The sequence below is a fragment of the Platalea leucorodia genome (assembly GCF_965183815.1).
Source record: "Platalea leucorodia genome assembly, chromosome: 8".
Taxonomy (NCBI): domain Eukaryota; kingdom Metazoa; phylum Chordata; class Aves; order Pelecaniformes; family Threskiornithidae; genus Platalea; species Platalea leucorodia.
Window position 1 is genome coordinate 29,165,397 of NC_138830.1, and position 19,565 is coordinate 29,184,961.

Genomic DNA, 19,565 nt, shown 5'->3' on the forward strand with positions numbered 1-19,565 from the left:
AGAAGGGCTCTGCATCTACATCCAGCGTCATTATCCCCAGGCCCCTTGGCTCGATATGCAAACGGGCTGCAGGTCCCCGGGGCGCCCGGGAGGAGAGCGCCCTGCGCAGCGGACATCACTTATTCCTGCGCGTCCGGGCGCGGGCCCAGCCTGACACCTAGCGGCACTGGGCAAAATGGGGTGCTCCAGCTGCTGGCAAACTGGGCTGAGTGGGAGCCCTGGGGAGCCCAACAGCCCCCTCTCCTCCCTGCATGTCTCAGGTGCCCAGACAGAGATCTCTTCCTGCCCTTCGAGATCATTCAGCAGCAACCTCGCATCCCCTTACCGCCTCTGTCCACGTCCAGCCTCTTCTTCTTCTCCCAGCTGCCCAGCCTCATGTGGTGCTTAGCCCCATTTTAAGCAGCCGGTCCCCTTGATTCACACCTACAAGTGGCATCCTGAACCTGACACTGTGGGCTGCCGGGGTCCCCAGCATCCCCCATGGAGACTGCAGCCATCTCCCTCCTGCCTGCTCTGGGATCCCTGCCTCTCACCTCCGCTTTCCCCCTAGCTCCATTGCCCCATGCACCATGAGAGGGACGTGCTCTTCCAGCAACAGACGTCTGCTGCCTCCTCAGGCTCCCCGGGGGTGTCTTGCTGCACATGGCATGGATGCAAACCTCATCCCTTCTCCCCAGCCACCAGCAGACCCTTCTCCCGAGCCACCACAGAGCAGCAACACAGCAAGTGGGGACTCCACAGAGTCATGGTAGACTGAGCCACCCACAGCCAGCACTAAAAACTGAAGTCCTGGGGACAGGTGGTCCCACTGCTCCACTGGACTGGCTAAATGCTGGAGCAAAAGCTCCAGCTTTGGGATGGGTTTTCCCTGGAAAGGAGCAGTGGGATGGAGGGGAAGAGATGGGACGAGCCTGGAAGAAGGAAATGACAGCAGAGACGGAGGCAGTCGGGGCTGAAGAAGGGTGTTTTGCTTAGAGAAGGCTCAGCTCCATGCTGGCTCCCCTGGGGCAGGATAACTCACACACAGACCCCAGGAATAAGCAGGACAGGCTGAGCGACTCAGTTGCTTTATTGACGGCCTGTGGCAGCCCAGTCAATGGGCTGCCTCACTTGGAGATGCTGCGGAAGGACTGTACAGCGGGGCTCACCGCTCCCCACTCCACAGGTTTGCGGTACTCCCCCTTGGACAACAGGTACTGCCTGCCCCGGTAGTTGGGATGCTCGTAGAAAATCCAGACACCCTCCAGCACTCTGCAGGCATGGATCTCACGCATGTGCCACTCCTCCATGACAGACGGGCAGTCTTCGGTGGCTTCAAACATCTGCCCACCAAAGTCTCCCTTCTCAAATACCTGGATGTGGCCCCGGCCTCCACTTGGCTAGAAAAAGGGGAGAGAATGACAAAGGGAGGCACCAGCACGTCCCTGGCTCTGACAGTCGCCAGCAGACGGGAGCAGAGCTGAGGCACAGTCAGACTCAGATCAGGTACAAACCGCCCCCCCAGCACACGAGGATAGGGCTGAACAGCTCATGTCAGCCCCTAAAAGTGCAGTGGGGAGGCAGCCAGGGTAACTCTTGACCAAGCATCACGTGCAAAGACGGCACAAAAGCACAGAGCCGGAGCAGAGCAGTTTCAGCTCAAACCCCCACCACAGCCCCAGTTTTGCAGGGAGGAAGGCTGCAGGGAGGAGTAAGGCCAAGTCAGCAAGTGCTGGGCTCTCTATCCCAGGCAGCCTGCCCGTTCCACTGCTAGCTTGAACCCTTCAGCCACTCCACACGAGCATCAGAAGGAGAAACGGACCCCCTCCACTCCCCACTCCTCCGGGCAATGAGGAGTTTAATGAGCTGGTGACCCCAGCTGGGTTGCATTACAGGCGAACACAGCACAGGTATTTTCCACTGTGATTTGAAGTGCTGTGTTGCCCGAAGGCACTGCAGCAGTTTTAATCTGCAGCTGCCTGGACACCGTCTTCCCCCGCCTCCCCCGTTTGCCTGAGCCCACTCACGTTGGCAGCCCCAGCCGAGCTCTGCAGGGATTCGCAGATCCGTGTGCTGCCGCAGCGGCTTCTCCAGGGCACTCTGACCTAACACCTGCAAGCGGCAGGATCCCATGCAACCTCCCCAAGTGCAGGGGGGGAAGCCAGGCACCAGGTGAACCTGCAGGATAAGGCCTCCACATTTCATCTTGATGGAGGAAGCTGTATTGCTGTTATCTCTCCCACATGTTTTGGCTCCATTCCTTATGCCTGATCAGTGCTCTGAACTGGCTGGAAACTCTCCCTGCCCTATGCAAAGGGATTTAGACCTAGCTCAAACCCAGAACAGGCTTAAAGTGGCGTTAGACCTCCAGACATAAAAGCAAAATCCCTTCTCAGCCATGAGACCTGCTCCACACAATGGGAATCCATGGCTGCGCTACTCAAGTCAGCGATGCACAGATCACCAGTGTCTGCCCCACTGCTGGCAAAAACACAGCAGCAGCACCCAGTGTCTCAACCCCAATCCACACTCCATCCACACTCCCATCCCTGCCAGTTTAAAGGGTGCTTCTCCCCACAGGCTTCCCAAAGGGATCTTTCCCTCTGTGCCTTTCTCCCCTCCAGCGCTTCCACAGGGTGTAAACGCTGCTCACTGTCAGTCTGCATTTATCCCATCTCCTGCTGGTGGGTGCAGAAGCATCTCCCCATCATCAGTTAGGAGGGGATGAGCACAGTTCCTGTGCTGCAGTGGGGAGACATGCATTGCCCTATGCTTTTCTAATACCAGGAGACACTGGGCTGCTCCAAGCATGCCCAAGGAGGGCTTCAGGCATCCCCCCAACTCCTGGTCACTCCAGGTCTCCTCCTGGGGCTGTTCTCCCCATGCTCAGAGGGGCTTGGTGATACTGAGATTTGGTTCCCTGTATCAGAAGGGAGCCCTGGCTCGCTAGAGAGGCAAACAAACTGCCTCTCATTCCGAGTGCTCCTGCAAAATCTTCATCCCACTGTTACAAGCCTTGTGCCCACCATCAGATTTCAATCAGTTGGCAGCACACCAGGGGGGAAGGCGAGAGGCAAACCTCGGAGTGACCTGCCCAGATACTGAGATCCCTAGAGGAATGTGCAGATAAAACTACACTGCTGTTCCTATGGAAACTCACCTACAAAGCACTCAAAGGGATCTGCTTTTTCCCATTGCAGTCAAGAGTGGAAGAGATTTACCTTCTCCACTTGCCAGACAAGTGTTGGCCATTCCCAGAGCAGGACTGCAGGATCAAAGCCCCTATAGCCATCCTCTCCAAGGAATCTCCCGTGGGTCCCCAGGAAGATGGGGGCCACCCACGAGCATGCGGAAACCCTTTAATGATAGATGTGTAAATTAAAATGTCCCTTGGGAAGAGGTCACACTTACTATCTCGACAGCTTTGCAGGAGCCGAGGCGGTCGTTGAGGCCCATCCAGTGGTGGTAGTCAGGATACTCCCCATGTGTTAGAACATACATGTTCCCGGAAAAGTTCGGCCTCTCATAGGCCACCCAGGTGCCTCCGTCCACCCGGATGGAGTTGCAGCGGCTCAGGTAGGTGTGAAAATCAGGGCAGTCACTGTCACACTCGTAGCAACGGCCTAGGAAATTCTTGTCTTCATAGAAGGTGACCTGAAACACAAGCAGAGGAAGGAAAGCGGGGAGGTTCCTCATCCCCCAGCACATGCCTACATCCATATTCTAGCCACATCACGGTGTGAAATATCCGAAAACAGAGCCCTCAAGATGTCAAAAAGTCATCAAGCCCAACCATTGAGCAGCTACATCCCAACTAACCCTGGCAGCTGATTCACCAGTCTGGCCCCAACACCTCCAGCTGCTACCAATGTCTTGCCCTTCCCAGCACCTAATTCTGTCCCAATCCAACCCAATGCTCCCTTGGTGAAGTCCCTGTCCTCTTTGCAGCAAAACACTATTAATAAATTTCCCTCCCACCTTCTCTAGATCAGTAGTTACTAAATTATGGCAATGGGAGCCATAAGTAGTCAATCATAGAATTGTTTAGGTTGGAAAAGACCCTTAAGATCATCAAGTCCAACCATTAACTTAGCACTGCCAAGTCCACCACTAAACCACATCCCTAAGCACATGTACCCGTCTTTTAAATACCTCCAGGGATGGGGACTCAACCACTTCCCTGGGCAGCCTGTTCCAGTGCCTGACTACCCTTTCAGTGAAGAAGTTTTTCCTAATACCCAACCTAAACCTTCCCTGGTGCAATGGACTGTACTAAGCAGCATTTCATTTATATGGGCTTGCCAAGTGTTTGCAGTTAGACCTTTACTGATAAGGGGGTGGTGAGGTCATGTCTTCTAGCCCTGCAATCATTCTCTTTGTTCCCAGTCTAATGGTCCAGAGCTTGCTTTCTCAAAAGTCAATGGCAAAAGCTGGACAACACGCAGCTTTACCAGAGCCAAGAAAAACTAAAGGAGCGTTCCATGTACATGGTGGATAGCACAGTTCTTCGGACATCCAAGGATTGCATTTGCGGTTGGCTTCTTCTGCTTTGGTTGCTGCAAGTTTGCAATACAGCTGACAAATTTCAGATCCATCACCACATTTCTTTCCCAAGAGAGCTGCTCTACAGCCAGGCAGCTGACTGCAAAGCACTTTGATTACAGATGCTTTTTCCCTACTTGATCACAACCTGTTTCGAAATGATCTCAAGAGCTGGTGAGCAAATCCCATTCCTCTTGCCCCAGATATCACCAACCCAGCCAGCCCTGGAGAGGCGACATATGCTTTCTTCAAAAAGCCCTTCATGGAAATATTGCCAAGCCCTAGACCCAGACCAGTCCTTTGTACAGCCCCAGTTTTAGATCCTTCCAGATTAAAATTATTCATCAATAGCTGCTCTTCACAATAAGAGTTCCCAAACCATCATGTCTATTTTGTCTATATCCCTTGCTTGCTTATGATACTGTGATGCCAGACCATGCCAAAAATTACATTAGTTTGACCCAAATCGGTCTCAGTAGGTTCCTTTCAGCTGCACCCAATCACCAGCCCATCTTCCATCTTAACAGGAGTTTCATTACTTTACTCCAGTGTCTTCTAGAGCCTTGCACTGAATCAACTAATGTGCAAGTTGATTGATCCAATGCCGTGCATACTCAAGACAACATTTCACCTTTTCCAGCCTTCCAGTATGGCATCAGCCCCATATATGCTGCCGGGTTATTTGGTAGCATTTGAGATTTCTCTCCAGAGCATCTGGGGGAATTGGCTGAGGCATTTTTCTGGCCACAGTGATTTAAACATCTAACATGCAGGACTGTGTAATCCATTTTTCCCATAGTTTTTCCATAGCTTGATTATTAAGAAACACAATCACCTTTTGCTCCTAGCTGGTTGTACTTCACCTGTGTGCTTTGGCTACTTGTACTGATCTAACATCACTGCCGTTAAAAATACTGTTCATTGTCACAGCTTCAACCCAGGAGATAAACTCAAATCTAAGACAACCCGCTCGCTACTTTTTTTCATTCACTTTGTGTTAAAAAATAAGTTAGCCACAGTTTTCCTAGAGCTGGTTGGTCAGTGTGTCCCACCAGCCTGAACAGGTATCTGGGGAGTCAGACTAAACATGCCAGAGGATTTATGTCCTTGGTCTTGTGGCCTGTTAGTAGACCTTTATGAGGATAATGTTATTTCCCTCACATTTTCTTCTTACTTTCAAGAGACTGATCTCCCATTACGAAGTAGTCAGCGCATATAAAGCAACCTGTGCCCACGTCTCTCCCTCCTGAGCAAGCTCTTCCCATCTTCAGTGCAATGGTGAGTTGGGAGATCATTACCGTCTTTCCAGCAAGTGAATAAAGGTTGTAAGAGGTGTGCACTAAAATGTCCAATTCCTGTTTTCCTACACTGCTACTATTGGGTAGTTAACCATGCTGGTCAGCCTTTGCCAGCCACAACCCTGCAGTTGTTTTACAGATCCTGCTTCTGGATCTTTGTCCCTAGAGGTATTACCTGAAAAATCTGCCATCATGAGCCCAGAGGCAACACTGAAAGCCCTGCTCACTGAGGTTTGGCAGTCACTCACCACTAGTAATCCTCTTCTTGAAGCCAGTGGTCAAGGAAGCCACAGCATCCCCGTAAAACCCTCCGCAGGGTGGTACACAGAGGTGCATCTCTTAGCAGCTCAGCCATTACCCTCCACTGGGACAGCTGATTTGCTCTTCCCCTCTTCAACTTCACTCCTCAAGCTCCGCAGCGCCTTCTGATCTGCAGTCCCACTCCTGTCCACACAGTGAGCGTCCAGCACGGTCAATGACGAACTCTGCCTGGTGTCTGTAAGACCACAGGTCTGTGCAGGCAGCACCCCACCCAGGCAGAGGGATGCCTCCCCCTGCCTCACAGCAGAATGATTGGCAGTGGGAAAGGAACAGGTCTCCATCACCTCTGGTCCTGGCTCTGCATAAGCTGCTTTGATTTTGTGGCTGGCATCCAGCAGAATCAGCTCCTCTTGCAATGCCCTATCACAGCAACTGTGCAGGAAGTTGGTTACGTTGGCCATTAATTTTGTACCAGAAAAGAAAAGCTCATTTAATGTTCGTTCCCCACCCAGCCTAACACAACTGAACTTAAATTTGGCAAAGCTACCTGGTGTTCTTAGCAGGCTATTTTCCCTGTACTTATAAAGCCACAAAGCCAAAGAAATCCAACAGCACATTAAGGGTATGGCCATTCCCACAGAACAGTGACCAACTAAAAGTGTTGTTTGTTGTTTAATTCTTAGATCGTTTATAGGAAGACTTAAGGAAAGGGCTCCTGCCCACCCATTCCCCACCACAGGCCTTTGCGCACACCCTCAATTCATTTCAGACCTTCACACTCAGTGCTTCTCAGCTTTCCTCCAATGATTCAGGCGCAAGCAGAGTAGACTGACGTTTTTCACCCCCAGGATAATGACAGGTGAATTACAGATTTCAGTTCCAGATTCGTCAGTTCGTTTCAGTCGCATCTTACTCCAATGCAAATCACCTTCCTTCAGTAAAGCCATCAAATTGCTCTTCTCACAGCACTAACCCGTTAACCGCTTACTGCCCAGACTTTGCTTTTTGGGGGCTTACCTGGCAGATAACAGATTTGCCATAGCAGATCTTCCCTATGGGACTGTAAAACTCTTACTCATTTGGCCACCTCATAGTAGTTATCACATTTCTTCCCAACAGCAGCTGTGTTAGAAGGAAACTTGTAAACAATAACTGTAAGCAATAACCAGTAGTGCCCACTGCTTTGTAAGAAAGCAGCATGGGGGGCAGTGATTCCTTTCCAGGGCAGACCGCTTGCTTAGGTTGTGGGAAATAGTGCCTAATTCTCTCCTTCACCCTTTTCTTCTCCCTGGAATGTGCTAGGCAAGAGCATGGCACAGAGAAAAGATGAGATTTGCACTTTCACTGACTTAACTCCTCTTGGACATTTTGCTGCACCGCAGCAGCACATAATCAACAAATTCCATGTAGCACGCTCACAGGGGACATGGCTTTCAGCAGGGATAAAGGCAGTATATGTTTAAGTCTCTTCAAGCAGACAGGAGACTCAAGCATGAATCAGCTACATTTCCCCAGAACCTTCTTTACACATGGGTACATAAAGACTGTACCACTGCAATCTGACAGCCACCAGGTTAGAAGGAAGCAGCACACCATGTTCAGGTTCTAAAGACTGCCCAGAAATAGCCAAATCACTTTGAGACAAGATCACAGACGAAAGGTGCAGAGGAGCAGAGACTGAATCCAGATCTTCCATAGCATCAGCCAGTGCCTACAAAACCACTCTGCCTCCGAGCGCTCTGCCCCCTTGGGTCTTACAGTCTCCACAGGTTAAAAGGAATGTAACCCAAAAGCAAAACTAACGCAATGGAAAGGTGTACATCTGTCTACAGCCTCTTAACAGTTGTTTAACATTTCACAGGACAAACTGGCCACTAGCCCCAAGTTGTCACCCTCCTTTCCCAGCTGTTTATCCCTGCCCAGTCCCAACCCTGCAACAAGGTCCGCGTGACCAACCAGCTCAGCTCTACTAACTTCAAGACTGAAGAACGCAGCATTAGAGCTGGATCCCCATCTGATGCACGTCACTCTAGCTGAAGTTGACCTTTCTGATCTACCTCCTTCTCCAGTTTAAATTCATCTCTGCCGATTCCACCAAATCACAAGGCCGGTTTGCATCTCTCAGGGAATGCTATTGCCTTCAGCGCTATGGTCATCATTCAGGCATCTTTCTGTCACAGCACACCCTTTGCTCCACCATAGAAGGGGGATGTGGTGGCTGCTGCTGGTGTTAGGACTCAGGTCCTCCCAAGGAAGCCTTCCAGGAGACTCTGCTCTGCAAATGCAGCTTGTCACGTTCACTGCTGGCACAGCAGCCTCTGCCATCAATTTACAAGGCATCAGGTCCTGGTGCATTTTAAAATATCCCCTCACCAGTCACTGTGCTCAACTCTATCCCCTCACAGAGCCACACCTAGAGGAAACAGCCAAGATCTGGGAAAAGACTAGGGAGGGATCAGCTCCAGCTTCCCTCCACTTGAGGAGGGATTTCAAGAATCTCCTCTTGCCGACAGACTGACAGAGGGAGAAGCTGTCAGCAGAACAAAAACAAAAGTTTCTCCATGACTTATCCCTGATAAATTCTGTACTCCTAGCCACAATCACGAATAGGCTGCAAATAAACTTACCTTGGTTCCAGCTCTGGACATTTTCTGTTCCAGCCAAGCTCCCCAGTGCTGGAGGAACGTCAGAAGCTGTTACAAACAGCCAGGATCCGAGGCACCCTTTTTATAGCGGGCTTGTTTTAAACCAGACAGCCGCTTTGTCATGAGAATAGGATCCAAAAATTGAGTCAGTGATTCCGAGGCTATAGCCAGTTTCCAGAAAAGCAAACAGGATTATGGAATAAAGGCAGGCTTCGCCATCCTCCCTTTGTTACCATTTGCTGAGTCAGAACACCAAAACTCTGCCAAACGCAGTTAAAACACGCAGCCCCCTGCCAAGTCCTAGAGGACAGGGGGCCATTTGGCTGCTTTCTCCCTTTCAAGCATGTTAAACAAGAAGGCATCCTCACCAGTTCTAAAAGCCCATCCCCATTTGTAAGGAAGAGACACAATATTTATCAGAGAACATTCCCACGCAGCGAAGGATGCAGCTAGGAAATGGTCAACACGTGCTCAGAGCAGCCACCACAGGCTTGCAAAGAACAACCTCCATGTAGAGGCTCTGCTTCAAAAGCTCCCAATGGAAACATCTGTGTGGCAAAGAGGCCGTGTATTTTTATAGCACACCTTCAGCTTGAGCTATATTGCTCCAAATGGTGCCTGACATAGAGGAAAAGAAGTATGTCTGGCTACACACCCCCAAAGTGAGTGATTTCACACATCAAATAGTAAAGAATGTGCCCAAATTTCTGACAAAATCACAAATTGTGACAAAATCACAAATTCAACTCAAAACTCTTACACCATTGTCTGAGGTTTAAGCAAAAGTCTTTCTTTTAGCCACACTCTGGCCCACTGAGTAGAGAGGGCGAGGATTGCTGGCTTATGTACACTCACACCCCACTGCCCATGCATTATGAAAAAACACCTCTGCAGCTATTCACTGCACCAGCCCAAAGGCTTAGTGAAACAAAGGGAAATTAATTTGGCACAGCAGTGCCTGAAACACACAGACCCTCTTTTCAAATCTGTCAGGACAAGCAGTCTCACAACAGCAGCTCTGCGTGTCACCCCATGTGCACTGCTGCAACTCTGCTAAATACAGTCAGATATGACAGCCTGAGATGGACATGCTCAGCAGCTTCTCATCCTCTTTCCATTTTAGGTGTCTTGAACTGTCTAGTGCTGCTGCTTACAGCTCTTACTGCTAGAAAGCTGTGAGGCCACTTAGATTTTTTTTTTTTTTTTTTTTTTTTTTAAATTCAAATGCTGTCTTATGAAGATCAGAGTCCAACCACAATCTAGGTCCTATTGAAAGGCAAGTCAGCAGGTTCACTAGGACATCTCAAAGCTCCACTGTGGTCACTTTGCACATACCTCCTTTAAAAGTCAGTTAAATATAATAAACTCGCCTTATATTGCATCACCTGCCCCCCCCCCCAGGAGCCAAGAGAGACCTCCAGAAAAATTCTAGCATCACAACAGCTGTGTACACCAGAGCACTAAATGCCCCTGCCTTCCTCTTACTCTCAGGTTGGACAGCTCTTCACAAGTCACATATGGCTGCTGCCCTCAGTCATCCATGCAACACCTTTGCCTATTTTGCCTAGCTTATTTAGGTGCTGAGCTACGAGCACGTCTCCCCAAGACGGGTTCCACTAGCACACAAGAATGGTACTCCTTCAAGTTGATACTCTTTACAAGAAATATTAAAGATAGGAAACAGTGTTTGTATCAAAAAGCTGTGCTAAGGCAGTCTTCAAAACCTTCAACTCCATGGCTTTTAATAGATTAGCACTTTTCTCTCAGCTGACCGGTTCACATTTCATTAAGCAGGAAAGATGTTGTGTCCCTCTAGCACCCACTGTACAGGTAAAACCCTTTCCCTAGGATGTGTGCCAGACTTATCTGAGAACTCTGTTTTATTGACATTTGTCAAAACAATGCAAACGTGTAAGAAAGCTAATTCCATAAAATCACATTGCTTAAGTGCCATCTTTGTATAAAAAAATCCATTGAATTTCATTCATTAAAAAAAAACCCAAACATTTCTTTTTCACATTTATAAAAACAGTGCAGCTGGCTCGTACCATAAAGATGCACGCGATGGCCAGGGCCCTATGCCCAGCTCTGCACCAGGAAGGGCTCCTTTGCTAGATACTTGCACACCACAGACGCTAACCATGATGACAACCTCCCCACTAAAGGATCTGCAACAAGCCGTACTTGTTCATCATCCTCTAGTGACATGCACTTTTTCAGTTACCAACAGAATAGTTACAGCACATTCCTAGGAAAGTGGTAGTGATGAGAAATCCTAAAGCAGACAAACAGTCCAATCCACGCCGAGGCTGGGCATCAAGTCCACATAAAGTATGTTCAGGCAGGATGGCTGCAAATTCTTAATGAAAACTGTTTTCAGTGTATTGCTGCTTGTTCCCAGAACTCTGTAACGAAATAGAGGAGCAAATTTTACTCCCAACACTAGCAAAGAAAAAGCAACTCAAGACTAAAGACAAAGGAAAAAAACCCAACTTTCTAATGGTTTGAAACATGCAATGGCAGAAAAGCATGGTAAGGGCTTGTCTCCAGCTCCTAAACCACTTCTACTTGGGAAGAGAAAGACAACGCAAAGTAAGAATTATTTGAAGTCTCACTTGATTCTCTTAAGCAAGAAGAGAGACAGGTACATAGAGACATTAATACACACAGCCTCTTTGTAAGAGCAGCTGTTCAAATAAGTTTTTACATCAGATTATGTACAATATGCCTATCTGCCTTTAGAGGTGGACACAGATGTCCCTGACAAATCAAACAGAACACCTGCAGAGAACAGGGGAGGTGCTGAGTACACAGGGAACAGATTCAAATTCAGAAGAGGTTTTGACTGCAAAATAAGACCTAAAACCAAATGCAAGGCTCTTGGGACAACGTCCACTGAACAGCCTCCTACTTCTTCCAGCTCTGCCTAGGCTGTGCATACAAACACGGGACAATTCTTCTAGGTAGAGAAGAATCAAGAGAAACAGGCCTTCTACTCACCCTTCCTTTCCTTTTGCAGTACAGGAACATGATGCTATCCTGCTGCTTGCTTGGAGCCTACTGCAGGAGGGACAAGGCTATCTAGCTGCTGACGGTTCCCTGTCTGAACCAGCCATTCGTAGAATTTGTTTTCTACCAGCATCTGGAACTGTTTCCTCTGATCCCTGAAACCAAAAGAAGATCAGTAGGAAAGTGTGTAAAGGTCACATTTATTTATAGTATTATACTTCTAAACCTCACCTTCACTACCAAAACAAGCCTCCATATATATCGGCTAAGAGCTGGGCTTGGTTCATGACCTGCCTGTGCCAGGAAGAGGTTTTTACCACGTGAATATGACTATAATGAACCCCAAAAGCAGAACTCATCATGCAAACTTCCCCATCCCACTAGCACAGCAACCCTGCTCCACAGGGCTGCCTCTGCTTTACTCTTAAGGGCACAGATTAAGAACTGTCTGAAAAGGGAGAAAAAGAAGATTAGTAACCAGCATTTAACACTGAAGACACAAAATTCTGTTCTGACAGCATCTGAAAGAGAGAGGATGGAGATCAGGAAAAAAAATGTGCGTATAAACAGCACTCCTCATACAGTTCCCATTACTGGCAAATAACTTTTGGGGTGTTTTTGGTAAGACCAGCAATAACAGTGTATACCGCTTAGCTCAGGCTCTCTGTCTCTGGCACTGGTTAGGTGTCCAAGAGCAGCGCAGGCTCATGGCAGTATTTCTCCAGAACAGCATCCCAGCCATCTGGGATCAGCTCAGCTCCAGAATTTCTTAAGCCAAAGATGGCAGGAGTATTGAGTAACTCCTGCTGCACTTTTTTTCCTATGAGCTTATGCAATTCCTTTCAGAACCCACGTAAAACATGAACATTTTCAATACCTTGTGGAGATTTTATGTGGTTGTGCTTTGAACTCATTCCTAATTCGATGTGCTGATCCCATCCTGTACTGGGAAAAGCAGCAAATGAGCCCTATTCATTTTTGTGCCACTCTGTTTCAGAGAGGCTCAGCGTACCCAGACCCTTTATTCAAGTTAAAGGCTCTTCTTTGTACTGTTGCTTCCATTTGAGATATTCCCCAGAAAGCAGGGTTCTAGGACAGAAACTAACCTAAATTCCTCTCCCCAGTGAACGTGAACACAAAGGCAGTCACTTCTTTCTTCTCTTAGGGTTTTATCTTCTCCAAGTGCTTTTTATATACCTTGATCTGCTACTGACCCTGAAAGACTTTGTCTGATATGCTCGGAAAATGAATAAACAGGATTTTATGCTTTTGCAAGTTGTTCCTCAAGCTGTCTTATTGGTCCCGTCTTATGGGGTTTTTACTTTCAGTCTGGCAGGATTTACATTCTTTTTTTGCCCCACTTTCCTCATTCAGACAACTTCAACTTCTTGAAAGAGGTCTTCTTATTTCTAACATTCTCTTTCACCTCCCCATTCAAGCATGGCAGCTTTTTTCTTTCTACAAGCCTGATATCCTGTTTGCTCTAAGCTTCCTAGTTGTCTCCCTAGTTGTTTCCCTGCCTGCAGGAGACAGAAACATTTTACACTGTCAGCTCCCCAGTTTCTTTTCAGCAAGCCTCTAAACTTGGCACAGCTTTCCCCCTTTTATGAAATAAGCCACTCCAGTACCGAGCTCTTGCCTCCTGTGACTGCTGTAGAGGATGTTAAATCTAAGCTCATCATCCATATTGCCTCACATTTCTTTAACAGTAAGATCTTGACAGGGTTGAGAAGCAGCAGCCCTGGGAGGACAGTGGCTGGAGGGGGGAAGAAGCACCTTAGATGAGGTTGACAGACACAACGGATGACTCTAGCACAAGGGCTGCAGTTATAACTTTCCTCTCTGCTGCCCTTCAAGACTCAAGGACTGAGTTTTGAAGGTTTTTACACCTCTGTCACCACCACTACTACTCAGCCACCCTCCACCTGTAGCAAAATCCTGTCCCAGAATCCTTTCTCCCTCCCAGTCTAGAGCTCTTTCAAACTGCAAGCTCCTCCATGCTCGGCACAGAGGTGCCTGGATTTCAGAAAGGAACAAGGGAAACAGAGGGAGCTCCCCCAAAACAAGGAACCATCAAATGGACTAGAACCCCTCAGTTTGGTATGATGGGAAGTGTGGACAGTTTGACCCAGGAGGAAGTTTTCATATTCTGTGTTCCCCACGGGATAAACCCCTCCGAGATCACTGCTTATCAGCACCCAGTTACATGCCCATTGCAAGTCATCGACTGAGCACAGAACAGAAAGAAAATCTATACAGCTCAAGCGCAGCTTAGGAAACAAAAGTTGTTCTCATCTCTTCAGGCCTTTAAAGTTTAATATCTGGGTTTCTATCCCCATTCTGTACTTGCAAAGGAAGCCAGGTCCTTCAGGTTGCTGCATCAAAATATTTCACAAAACGATAAATGCAGCTGAACTGAAGTCAGAAGAGATTTGTACCCTTGCCCAGTCTGGCTGGCTGCAGAAGAAAGCACATTGACAAAGGAAGCAAGGTGAACTTTTTCAGAACTCTGCAACAGGCGCTGAGAAAGCAAACAGACGCGCATCAGTACATAGGATGGGCTAGGACAGGCTTAGCTAGCACAGTAAAAGCTGGGCAGAGGATTCGATGTGATATGATAAAGATGACTTTAAAAGCTACTGTCCACGAGGTGCTCTACTGTAATGGTCCACATGCACATTCTTAGCTCACCTCCGCAATGGATGGGACAGTATTTTAAAGCTTCAATCTCAATGTAAAGGTTGGGCTAAGAGTGACCACCAATCAGCTGCAGGCCAATAATTAATTGAGCTGTTGTCCAGGGTACGTGCCCAGATCTCGCCCACGGCAGCATGCGACACTGGAAGCAGAACAGAGACAGCAGACAGAGAGTACCCAGTGTGAGGTAAGCTGTAAACTCTTACTGCCAGGGTGGATCCCTCACCTCAGCCCTCAACAGTATCTAGGCATGCTTCTCCTTGAGTCTTGCAAGCTAAGAAAATACAGTCATGACAAAGCACCTCCTTCAGAGTTAGGATTGTGAGCATTATTCTTCTCACTATATTAATAGCAAAGACCAGGATCCCAAGATTGTTAATTACTAATGCTCTAGAAATGGCATGCAAGACATGGCTCATGCAAATTAACCCATTCTTAAAGCATTTTTGTTGAATCACATCAAATGAATCTTCTGTTTGTATGTCTGAGCTGAGCTTCACGCAGCTCACACATTCCTGTCCAGATGCAGCACTCACTTGGTCAGGCCTGCCTCCTTCACAGTTTTCTGCCAGATCTGCACCTTCTGCTCTCGCTGACTCAGCGCCTTCTGATACGCGTGGGGAAGCCCACCCGGTGTCTCCGTGGTGTCTCCTTCCATCTCAAAAGGAATCACGAAGGTGTAGAAGTCCGAGGGCGGCAGGAGGCGGAAGACACTCGTGTCACTGCTCTCCTTGCACACCAGCATGGGGCTGTCCCAGTAGTTTGGCAGAGTGGCCAAGCCCACCTGAGCCATGTGGTCTTCAAGCATCGGATAATGGGTGTGGAAAGGGGCAAAGCTGACTGCTTGGTTCCCCGAGAGGATGAGAGGCTGGGTAGGCGTGAGAATGTAAAAAGTACAGCCAGCGGTAGAAGAAAGGCATAAACGATGGCAAACCACAATGACCTTGACATTGTCACAGCTGTGGACATGAACAGATGCCTGCACAGGACCAAGGATAAAAGTGCTATTCCGACACTTCTCGATGGTCACAGATCTGAGAAAGAACAAGAGAGTGAGGACACAGTGAGCAGGAAAGAGCAAAACCAGGACTTTTTCACTGCTTAGTCCATCTAACAAGAACTTAGCGCTTGAACAAACTTGCTGAAAAGACATCTAGCTGTGTCCCAGGAGAACAAAAACTCACCGGAGAGGAGAGAGGAGATAAATGAAGGACTCGTTGCAGCGATGAATTCTTACATGAGCCCCCACCAGGGTGTCTGAGCTCTTGGCCAGCGTTTGCTTGTACACTTGACTCATTATCACCATGGGGAACACCTCAGGCACCACACAAGTATTGCAGGCAATCTTTGCTCTCCTGGTTGTTCCTTCAACTGCAAAATAAAGTTCATTAATGCATTTAAAATTACAAAAAGCACAGAAAGCTTTTGTGATTGTGATTCCTACAGGGACACAGACACGATGGGTCACTGTCCACATCACTCAGCAATCCTTCAAGAAAATAATCAGCCCAAAACTTCAAGGGTGGTACCACCAAACTGCGTCACTTCACGCACCAGTCATACCATCCACTGATGCCTACTGGGCAGGTCAGCAGTACGTAGCAGTCAGAAGCTCCATAAGTCAGGGCGCATTGAAAGATCAAAAACACTGCAAGGTTATTCAGGGGCAGCCAAAGCCTCCCACAAGCTACAGACAGCCCTGACCTAGGCATCTCCGTTTCCAGAATTCTGTTCCTGAACACAAGACTTAACTTGGCAGGAAGATCCTTAGGGCAAGTTTTATGTTGAAAGCAGGAACTGTACACTTTAAGACAGTGAAATGCTCCCTCTACAGTACAGTCCTTGAGCAACCTCACTGTCCTACCTAACGCACTGCCACTCGTACGATCATGCAGTCACAGGAAACAAAACAGTCATCTGAATTTTTTTCTCGTAAGGTGGAAGGTGCGTTGGCTCCACTGCCATGTCCCTGCAGGCGAGGGGCTGCAATTCAAGGCAAGGAAACCTAGATCAGTAATCAGCTTTGCCACAAACACATCACATTATCTATTCTCTGCGTCCAGCTGTAAGTGAATAATGAGGATAGTAATACTGACCTCACTCAGAGAGGCCTCTGAAAATGAAGTCACTAATGTTTGCTCACAAAAGTGATCCAAGGACTGGAAAAATACACACAGATGTCATACAGCACCCTCTAGTCCCCCAGATGCCTCTAAGCTGTCATTTTGCCAGTCTCCACTGACAGTAGGAGGAAAAGGAGGCAAGCCCCCACGCCATTGCCAGATCACTGATCAGCAAGAGAAGCTGGGACTGGAAAGTTAGTTCTAAAAATAAAGGCAAGGCCTGCAGCTACCTTGCTGTGCCCATGCGAGCTTCTTCCCGGACTTGAGGCAGGCAGTCATTCCAAAAGGGTTTGTCATCAGGCAAGACCGCAGCCAGCTCTCTAGCTTGGGGAAAGAGAAAGCTTTGGAGACCTTTGAGTAGCCGTTCTGCCCGTGACAGGGCTGCCAGAGGGCAAGCTCGTGCAGAGGATGGACCATCATGGATTTGTTCACGGTCCCTTCAATAAGAAAGCTGAGGGCACAGACAGCTTCATAGGACACCAAGCTACTGTGGGTGGCATGGGAGGAGGCAGTGAGCTGCTCCGGCTCCAGCAGCAGTTCCAGCATATCCGAGAGGTGGCTCTGCACAAAGGCGTGGTGGTCCTGATCATTCCAGTTCTTAGCAGGCAGAAAAACACAGAAGAACGAGGTGAGTTCTCACAGACCTGACAAGCTCCACCGACAGTATACAATGCATCCTTGCTTACACTTGTTCTAAAAGAGGGAAAGCAAGTCAAATGGGGTGCTCTCTCCTGCTTACCGCTTCTGCTCTTCTGCTCTTCCAAAACACAGAAGGGAAACTAGACTTATCAGCAACCTCCCCCCAAAAATAAAAAAACCATTTCATTCTAACTCCAAGTATCAAATATTTCATTCTAGAAAGCAGAAACAGACTCTCCTACAATCTTTCCCACACAAATTCAGCCAGCTGCTGCTGGCAATTGAAGGTAGGAAACAAATCAATAACTGACAGTCAAGGTCTTGCAATTGCTCTATTGGAAAATCGCTGCATCTGTTCCAGACCTTCAGATATGATTAAGTGCCGCCTCCCACACCACGGCGGGGAAAAAGCAGAGGGTCATTTCTTCCTAGTAAGCAGACCAATAAACCAAACGACCTCTGAAAGAATCATTATTTCAAATTCTAAAGGGCTGCATACCAAAAAAAAAAAAAAAGCTGAAGTCTGGAATTATGGCAGACATTAATAAAGACAACCTTCGCTGGCCTGCGAATGGCAGAACAAGCAGTACTCGGCTGTGATTACACATTGGCCTCACCACCTGCATGGGCTGTAGCCCAAGGGGTGTTAACAAGCAGCTGTGAGCATCCTGTCTCGCAGCTGGAGATCCCTGCCCTGTGGCAGAGACCCTCTCACACCGGACAAGCCTCACTACACCATTTCAAAAGGGGACGTGGTTCACATCAGACATTGCTGAAGCTGGGGGAATCTCTCCTGATCGCCCAGGGAAAAGTAACACCAGTGGCAACAGCTCCAGTCCTGCCGGAATCAAAACCTCTGGGAGGCGTACAGCAGCAGCCAAGATGCATCTCCTTCCTGTCCCGAGTTTTATGTAATGGCTACAGTTAAGGAAAACATCAGCTTTTAAATAACACTGGATGCTCCACAGCCACTCAACTCACAGCCCTGTACCAGTTCCTCTCATTTCTTTTTTCATTTGTTCAATCTTTCAGTATAAAGTTACCCAGTCCCCATTTTTCATTATTTCAGGTTGTCCCAAGCTACATTTCACTAGCTCATACAGCTCACAACATCATAGTCGGGACACAAATCCACTGAGCCTTTATAACGATATTGCCAATCTGTAATTCACTCTCAAATACAGAGCTGCCCACAGGCTGCACCAGACACATCTAACTCGCTTCTTTCAAAACACTTCTAAAAGGAAACATCAGCATTTCCACATGGTTGATCTACAGCTGACCAACCAACTCCCCTCTCTGAGATATAACTTAATGCTAGGGACCATCCTGGGATCCTAATACTCTACAGTGGATCAGGGGAAAGCAGCCTCCAACATACAAAAAACTTTCCGTTTGGTTAATAGAAAAAGCAAAGAGGCAGTTCCTTCTTAAAAGGAGAATTGCCGAGACTCTGAGAGAACTCTCACAGTTGGTCTCAGACTCTAGGAAATTCCTGTGGACAACTTTTGCTGGTAAAGCTGCAGAGAATACACCAATTTCATTTAATCTACCATTGAGCAAACTACCTCCAATTTGACTCCAGCTTAGGCTTTACCGTAGGCAAGGTTACACCCTCCCAAGAACAAACCAGCCACTTTTCAACCCACCTCAAGGCAGGACTTTGCAGTTTCCCACAAGGAGAATTCTACAGCCACAAATACCTTATTCTCACTGGTGGATTTTCCGGTCAGGCTGGGAGACTTGGTCCTGGGGCTGGGCCATTCCTCCCCAATCAGGGACGTTCGCAGAGAGACCTTGTTCACCTGCTGGACGTACAGGAAGAGCAGGAACTGCAGAGTGTCTACCGACAGCTAGCCGAAAGGGGAGAAAAACAGGCATTAGGCTAGGCTGGGCTCTCCCCACGCCCGCTCGGCCCGGGATGGGGCTCCTGCCTTGCTCCGCTCCTGCTCCAGCTCGTCGGCGCTGGCGCACGCCGCCTCGGCCTCGGCCCACTCTAGACGACGCGGCGGGTCCCGCCGGAGGAGGCTATGGAAGAGCTCGAAGTAGAGCCAGGCCAGGCCGCGGCCCAGCTGCAGCTTCCCGCAGGCGATGTGCCGCCAGCGGGGCCACCACAGCCGCGGGAAGCAGCCCTCGGCCGCCCGCGCCCGGGCGTACGCCGCCATCTTCCGCAGGTAGTGGGGACTGAGGCGGGCAGGCGGCGGGGCGGGCAGGGCCCCCACCAGGAACGGCTCCGTCTTCACCCACAGCCGCACCGGGGCCGCCGCCATGGCGACCGCCGCCGCCACCCGCTTCCGGTACCCGACGAGGCGCTACGCAGAGCGGCGGCAGCGCGGACCAACGAGACGGCCCTTCCCTCACGCTGTGGAGGA

General features: G+C 48.8%; 2 protein-coding genes across 3 annotated transcripts; both read right to left on the minus strand.

The window, feature by feature from the left end:
• Positions 1-1,106: 1,106 nt before the first annotated feature.
• Positions 1,107-8,740, minus strand: CRYGS (crystallin gamma S; the record flags this gene model as incomplete). Its single annotated transcript, XM_082319060.1, has 3 exons — positions 8,708-8,740; positions 3,391-3,633; positions 1,107-1,379 (listed from the first exon to the last, which is right to left on the minus strand). The coding sequence occupies exons 1-3, from the start codon at positions 8,726-8,728 to the stop codon at positions 1,107-1,109; spliced, it is 537 nt and encodes a 178-aa protein (XP_082175186.1). The 5' UTR covers positions 8,729-8,740.
• On the minus strand, positions 3,616-19,563 carry TBCCD1 (TBCC domain containing 1). Of its 2 annotated transcripts, none has more exons than XM_082319104.1 (7): positions 19,128-19,563; positions 18,897-19,046; positions 16,785-17,151; positions 15,616-15,802; positions 14,968-15,465; positions 11,726-11,889; positions 3,616-3,633 (listed from the first exon to the last, which is right to left on the minus strand). In XM_082319104.1, exons 1-6 carry the CDS (start codon positions 19,461-19,463, stop codon positions 11,760-11,762), a joined length of 1,668 nt encoding a protein of 555 aa, XP_082175230.1. In that variant the 5' UTR covers positions 19,464-19,563; the 3' UTR covers positions 3,616-3,633; positions 11,726-11,759. The 2 variants fall into 2 exon arrangements, with proteins under 2 accessions (XP_082175230.1, XP_082175229.1); XM_082319103.1 differs by lacking the exon at positions 3,616-3,633 and adding an exon at positions 10,993-11,130.
• Between the last annotated feature and the right edge of the window lie 2 nt (positions 19,564-19,565).